The 7,542-nt window shown below is 53.8% G+C and overlaps 1 protein-coding gene across 7 annotated transcripts in view; it reads left to right on the top strand.

Moving 5' to 3' along the window:
- The window catches only part of UBE3B (ubiquitin protein ligase E3B), a 45,891-nt gene that overhangs the window by 26,158 nt on the left and 12,191 nt on the right, over nt 1-7,542 (top strand). For all 7 annotated transcript variants that reach the window (XM_010828664.1, XM_010828660.1, XM_010828663.1 and 4 more), the window contains 4 exons: nt 415-514; nt 2,385-2,504; nt 6,616-6,792; nt 6,901-7,011. In XM_010828664.1, coding sequence (XP_010826966.1) covers nt 415-514; nt 2,385-2,504; nt 6,616-6,792; nt 6,901-7,011 — 508 coding nt within the window. The remainder of the gene's footprint in view (nt 1-414; nt 515-2,384; nt 2,505-6,615; nt 6,793-6,900; nt 7,012-7,542) is intronic.

Genomic DNA, 7,542 nt, shown 5'->3' with positions numbered 1-7,542 from the left:
AAAAAACCCATAGCCAGGTTCGTTAGGGGGTGCGGTGGAGGAAGTCCTCTTGCAATAACTAAAAGTAAGATCATGTACCTTTTTTTTTTTTTAAATCGAGCAGATCAGCTCTCACATAATTCTATAAGTTGTACCACTAGAGTAGTAACTGGTAGACTTTTCTGTAAAGGGCCACACAGTAGGTAATTTAGGCTTTGCACGCCAATGTCTGTTGCCCCTACTGAACGCTGCCATCGTAGTTCAGAAGCAGCCGGAGAGAGTACACGAAGCCTGGGTGTGACCACGTTCCGTGAAAGCTTGATTTATAAAAAGTGGGCAGCAGGCTGGATTTGGCCCATTGGCCATAGCTGGCCAACCCTGTCTGGAGGATGGTATTCATGCTCTTTATCCCAAACCCGTGTCTTTGCTCTGCAGGGATCTCAAGCCCAGCGTGCTCTTCCAGGAACTTGACAAGGACAGAAAGCGGGCCCAGCTAATCCTGCAGTACATCCCACACGTCATTCCTCACAAAAACGTAAGTTGCTCCTCCCACCACCGTAGGTCCTGACTGTTCATTTTTGTCCCAGCAATGGTCAGACATGAATAAAAGCAATCGTTCCGTCAACGCAGGTGCCAGTGGGTATTCACTGTGTGCCAGGCACCATGCCAAGTGCTGGGAGATACAGTGTGAACTGGCCGTTCAGGTCTTATGGTGTGGACGCTGCAGGAGCCCAGGGCAGGGTCTCGGGAGGGGGTGCCATGGGCAGAAGTGGACAGTGCTCACAGGCCCAGGGTAAGGGAGACTTCGGTGCCAGTGGAGGGCCAGGTGGAATCCAGAGCTGGAGCCAAGGAGGTCTGTAGGAGCTGGAGCAGGAAGAGCCTGGGGAACCAAGAGCAGCAAACAGCCATTGGAGAGTTTTTAGCTCTGGAGGCACCTGGTCAAAGTTCTTCTTAGGAAGCTTCCTTCTGCCTGTAGCGTGGAGGACTGGCGAGAGGCAGATATCATGGTAGCCTGGCCTGGACTCAGGCTGGGGCCCTGGGAATAGGAAGACAAGGATGTCAAGAGATTTTGAAGGAGGCCCTGGAGAATGATGACATTCGGGGGGAAGGAGTGGAGGAATTCAGAGGATGCTCAGGCTTCTGGTTTGGGTGAGAGGGAGCTGTTCTCGGAGGTGGTGTACAGACGAGGGCGGGGCTGGGGGATTGGGGAGCAGGGGATGGGTCTGCGACTCCTCAGTGCCAGCGGACATGGGGGTCTGGAGCTAGAAGAGGACTGGGCTGGAGGTGGGCTCAACACACGGATGACATGCACAGCTCCTCACTGCATTCATGGACGAGGATAAGGTGGTCAGGGAGCCAGAGGGCCCTGAAGCCCGGGGGTGAAGAGCAGCCCCCCTTCCCAGGAGGTGGTTTTGGCCGCTCCTTTTTCTGTCACAACCGTACTTATTTACTTCCGAGAGCTCACAGAATGATCAAGTAAAGTGCGTTAGCCTCCCCTCGTGTCTAGTTATCCATTATTACCACTAATGTTGTTGTTCTTACAATGTTTTTATTTAACCATGCTCTTGACTTTGGGGAGATTTCCATTTTTCAAAAAAACAGCTATGGTTGGAGCTGTTACTTATACATTCTGCTGACATGATTTGAGTGTGCTATTATAGGGTGGGGTCAAAGGTTATGTGCTCCTAAGGGAGCCTATCAGAATCTTGAGAATGCAAGAGGCTTCTTTTTATTTATTTTTAATTTTTTTAACTTTTTATTTCCTGTTGGAATATAGCTGACTAACCACGTTGTGAGAGTTTCAGGTGGACAGCAAAGGGACTTAGCCATACCTATCCACATATACATTGTCCCCAGAGGGTTCTTTTTTAAATGATGCTTGAGAAATATTACTCTGGGACTGCAGTGTGCTTGAGGACACAGAGAAGGCAGATAGAAAGGTCAGGGGCTTTTATACAGTAGGATCATTGAAAATTTTTTCTGCTGGTGAAAAAACTTCCGTGAAATGTGTTTTTAAATTCACGCTATTGATTTCCTCTAGAGCAGGCACGGTTATATAAAGCGGCCTCTAACTCGTGCTGCCGTTGGGTTTTTACGGTGAATTATTGGCTGAACATGGAGAATGATTTTCGCCCAGAGTATTCTTAGCCAGGCGCTGGCTGCAGCCAGACCACTCCTTCGGGACCCTTTCTCCCCTGGCACGGATTCAGCTATCTCTGTAATCCCCAGGAGCGAGCAGAGGACTGTTCACTCTTCTCAAAAGGCACTTCCCTCCCTTAGTGCACATCAGAGCGTCCCGTTCTGGGGGCCTCTCCCATGCTTAACTTTCGTTCATTTTGCACAGCGCGTTTTCTGGGATCCTCCACTGTTGACCCCATTTCCGGTCTCACCTTTGCTCATTTCAGAGAGTTCTCCTGTTCCGAAACATGGTGACCAAGGAGAAGGAGAAACTGGGGCTTGTGGAAACCAGCTCGGCCTCCCCTCATGTCACCCACATCACCATCCGCCGGTCCCGGATGCTGGAGGTGAGGAGCTTGTCGCTGAGTGTGCTCAGCCGCGGGGTTTCTATTTCCAGTGGATGACCCCTGAACGGCTCACAGAATGACCGCTGCTTGACCTGATGACCCTGAAGCCGAGGCTCTGGGAGCAGGAGACGCCCATTCGTCCTGCCAGATAGCCTGAGGACTGCTTAATTAGACATGGTCTCCGTGCTGGAGACCCCCGCACAGCGATTCCCTCCCTTTCCCCCAGGAAGTGAGAACAGCCTCACCTCTACAGCGAGGACAGACAGGCTCAGGTCTGTGCTGATTCCATTGTCCCAGCAGGCACTCTGTCCCAACACCCAGCCATGAGTGTGGAAGCTGGAGTGCTGGGCATTAAGTTGCTGAGCTATCCTGGGAAACCCATCACAGGACCACAAGTTCTTTGTGGACATAAACTTAGGAAGTGCACGTGAAGTGGCCCACCTTCGCCAGACCTAGCGTCCAGGGTTCCCACCACACAGCAACTTAATGTGACTCAAAAATAGGTGCCTGTCCTCGGAAGACTCGCCTCCCTACATCAGGAAGTTGTCCTTGTATGTTTTGTTGGAACAAGACCCTGGAACGTGACCATCACGAATGCAGGCACCTGCAGTGTCTGCATCGCGCCTGCCAGCCGCTCCCCCGGGTTGTGCAGTGCACAGCCTGCCCATCTGTGCTGCTGCGCGGGTGGTGACTGAGCCCCGTGTCCCCGCTCCCAGGAGCGGCTCGGCCTGTTGACTTGCCCACACTTGCTCTTTGGACTTCCACCCACTGCACTCCGGCCACAGTTCCTCGTCAGCACGTTCTGCAGGACAGTAGTACAGTCACGGGACCCCAGGTCAGCACGGGGCCACGGTGCCAGCCGCCTGCGCCAGGCGTCCGCGGCCGCCCTTCTCCCCTCGTGTTTGCACCCCTGCCTCAGGCCGTGTGCACCTTGTTTGCCCCTCCTAGGGAACTTGCTTGAGTTTTCTTACCACTGGTGATGGACACTGACGTCTGATGGGGAGAGACAGCTGTGGTAAAAAGACGATTTTGACAGTCTCAAAAGCAGGGATAAGAAGTATAAGTCCCCTCAGGGGCCCTGCCAGTCACAGGGACGAGTCACACTGGCTGACAGTGTCTCAGTGCAGAGACATTTTGGTTTTTTGCTAAACAGATAGAAATATTATTCCCTTCGCCTGCTCTTTCTTGGACCGACCCCACGAGTGCCTGGATGAGTGACAGCTGACAACCAGCCTCAGCGTTGGGGCGCAGGAAAGGGTTGGCAGGGAGAGAACACGCACCCCTGAAGGAGGCCGCCTGCACGTTGCCTTGCGGAGGTTCAGGCTCCATAACGCTCTGACTTTTTAAGAGAAGACTCAAAATTTAGGGTTTTGAAGCCCACAGATCTTGTGTTGTGAACTAGTCGGTCTTTGTAAACCATCTGGAAGGTCGGCAGTCTTCCGGGGACCTTTCTGCCCACTAAACTCAACCTGTGAGCCACCAGAGTGTTCAGCCTCTGCTTTAACTCAGGGGAGAAAAAGCCCGATAGTGTTGTAGGAACTCGATTCTCCAGGGACCTTTCTATCCACTAAACTCAACCTGCGGGCCACCAGAGAGTTCAGCCTCTGCTTCAGCTCAAGGGAGAGAAAGCCCGATAGTGTTGTAGGAACTTGATTCTTCAGCACTTTCTTCTTTGGGCCTGGATGCACCTCTCCTGTCAGACTCCTCCATCCTGCTGCCCATCATGCCCACTCTGACGTGGCCAGCATGACAGGGCGTCTGGGTGGTGGAAGCTGGTGTCTCCCGAGGGTGACAGACTCCCCGCCACCCGCCTCAGATGTCCTGGGAGAGTCGCCCGCTTACCCCAAGCCTGCTCGTCTCAGCACATTCCCCAGGGGCATCAAAGAAGGGAGGTCCGTCAGGATTTTAGGCAAAGTCCATTTTCGTCTTTTAAGCTCCTCTGGGATAGATCATGTCATTAAGTTGAACCCTGGTGTTCGTATTGAACTAGGAAGGGGAAAGGGTCATTGACTCAGTTATCTCAGTTCTCAAGACTCAGTGGTTTGGGTCAGTAGAACTCCGGAGCCCAGTGACCTTTGCTTGGTTTGGACACAAGAGGGCATCAGCAAGCTGATACTCAACCGCTGATCTCCTGGGCTTTTATTCTGTCCCCTTTTTTATGGTTTGTACTGAAGGTAGGGCTTGTGTAGGAGGTTTCCAGTTAATGGTCTGAAGTCCTGCAGGAAGGCCTCCCCTCACAGGGGTGAACAGGGGCCAGGTGCCAGCGTTTCAGAACTAGAAGGAACCTTAGACACACCCTCGTCCGCCTCACCCCATCAGAGGCCAGACTGAGGCCGGAGGAGCCCAGTGACAGCGCTGGCCGTCGGTGACAGCGCTGGGCGTGGACACCGTGCTCCTGGCCCCCGCCTCGCCTCCCCGCTCAGGGCACAGATGGACTCTCGAGAGAGGGCAGTGGGGGCAGTAGGAGGCGTGGCAGAGGAGGCAGTGAATGCCTCTCTGCAGTATTTCAGAAGGAGGCTCATGTGGGGCTGGTCCCTCAAAATTGAGATTTGAGTCCAGCAAACATTCCTGGCGCGCCGGCCGTGAGCTTGACCCTGTGCTAAGGGCTTTCACATGGACCCTCTTGTTCCATCTGTGTGACACTAACATAGCTCCTAAGTCTCTCTGAGTTAGGCAGGCATTGTTTGGTGCAGGGTGGAGAACCTGCATTTCCTGCAGGACCTGTTAGGATTCTCTCCCCATCCCCTACTCAGCGCCAAGATCATTATCTTATATTTAGGCAGAGTGACTCAAAAGCCCTGGCAGCTGCATGATGACTTCCTGTTTTTCTCTTCTTTTCATCCAGCTTAATGGTTTTCACATTTCATAGGCATAAAAAGTCCTTTTCAGGACTATGCACTCAAAATCGAGTTCTTGTTCCTTCAGGGGACTTCAGAGGTAATTTTTCTTCCTTGCTCGCTCACTTTGGAGCCTATCTCCTGAGTAAGACGGGGGGCCCTCGTGACCCTGTCCTTGGGGGTGCCATGCATGAGAGGACAGACGTGGCAGCTGATTTGTAACCTGTTCTGGGACAGTTCTGAAGACACGGGTTTGTCCCTGGTTAAGCTGTGGGGCTTCTCACGCCAGGCCAAAGGACTACCCCTGGGCCCTGTCCTGTCCCAAGCACTGTTTTTTAGAGTCACCGCTCTGAAGTGAAAGCCTAAGCAACTTGCCTGTCAGTGCCCACATGCACAGAATCCATTCAGTGACAGGATCAGGCAGCAGGAAGACCTCAGCAGATCAGAACCAAGAGAGAAACTGAGCGTGGTGATTTATCTAGCAGAACACTGACGTCACATCCTAGGTTCTGAACAGGGATACGTGCCCGATGGCTCCGTCTCGGGCGTGGACTGCAAGCCGGAGGTGCTGAGGTTTCTCTTCCCACTGCCCCTGCCCTCCCCTAGGCCCAGCATCACCCCTGCACCCATCTCCCCACTTCCCACCAGCCCTCGGCTTTGCTTCCAAAAGAAAATCTTCCTAAGACAGAAAGCCAGCCGTGTCACTCTCTGCCTCAACCCTTCTGTGGCTCCGCAGTGCCCTCGGGTTCTAACCTAAACTTCTCAGCAGGACTCACAGCCTCTCCTGATCTGGGCAGAGGTACCAGGAGTTGAGCGGTGAGGGACTTCTTTTATTCACCTCCCAGAATTCACCTTGTCTTTGTCTCTCTCATCCTGATGACCGAGAGCTTGTCACGCGTCTGGTCCAGTTTGTCCGTCTCACTGCTAGGCACCCTCCCGAGGGCAGTCTCCCCTTTCTCATCCTGATGACCGAGAGCTTGTCGTCACGCGTCTGGTCCAGTTTGCACCTCTCACTGCTAGGCACCCTCCCGAGGGCAGCCTCCCCTTGCCCAGGAGTGGGAAAGCCACATCCCCCAAAGGGAATTCCTCTTCTACCAGGCTCTCATCTAGAAGCAGGTGAAAACCGCTGGCTCTCCTCATGCGCCTGTGCTTCTTGACACGTTTAGTAATGACGCCTGGAGGGCTGCATTCGGGGGAGACGGAGCTTTGAGGAGTGAGCCCTGAATTACGCAGGGGGCCTTAGTTCCTGATGGACTGTAATTCTGCCCCTGCAGGACGGCTACGAGCAGCTCCGGCAGCTCTCACAGCACGCCATGAAGGGCGTCATCCGCGTCAAGTTTGTCAACGACCTCGGGGTGGACGAGGCCGGGATTGATCAAGACGGTGTTTTCAAGGAGTTCTTGGAAGAGATAATCAAGAGAGTGTTCGACCCAGCGCTCAATCTGTTCAAGGTATTTAAAGGGCGTGAGCACGCAGTGGACGGCAGCCAGATTCAAGGTGACAGATGAAAAGTGGAGGCATTTCACTTCCCTGCCCCTCCCCATCCTTCTGCCTTGCAGACGACCAGTGGAGACGAGAGACTCTACCCTTCACCCACGTCCTACATCCATGAGAATTACCTACAGCTCTTTGAGTTTGTGGGCAAGATGCTGGGGAAGGCGGTGTACGAGGTAAACATCTTAAGGACCATTGAGCTGAAATGGAAAATAAAATGTTGTAAGTACGGAGAGCTTCGTATATGTGGAGGTGACCAGACGCACGTAATGGCGATTACCTGTCATGAAGATCAAGTCAAGGACAGGGACAGGGACCAGCACCAGCCGTGTTCTTAGCAGTGAGGTGGTGGATGAGAGCTGGTTGTCGGTCGCTGTAGGTAGGAAATGAGCTGATACAGGTGAACGCCTCCTCTGGCAGGTCAGGGCTGCCGGCGTCACTGTTACCAGGAGGGAGGGTGTCTGAGCTTTGGCTCCTCGATGTCATGGATTTGGGGTGGTGTGGACTTCCCAGCCACCCTGGGAGCCCACCTGGCTCCTGGTCCCCCTCTCCTGAGACCCCCCCTCCCCCCAGCCATCGGAACTGCCTCCAGGTGATGCTGGGTCCCCAGCCCTTCTGGTCCTGCTCCCCAGGAAGGAAGTAAAGCCCCCGCTCCAGCCCATCACCGCCTGTCCTCGTGGCCTTGTCAGTGGACTCCAGAGGGGCAG

This window comes from Bison bison, unplaced genomic scaffold, assembly GCF_000754665.1.
Source record: "Bison bison bison isolate TAMUID 2011002044 unplaced genomic scaffold, Bison_UMD1.0 scf7180017864495, whole genome shotgun sequence".
Taxonomy (NCBI): domain Eukaryota; kingdom Metazoa; phylum Chordata; class Mammalia; order Artiodactyla; family Bovidae; genus Bison; species Bison bison.
Note: the sequence above shows the minus strand (reverse complement) of the source record. Positions and strands in the feature narration are given on the sequence as shown.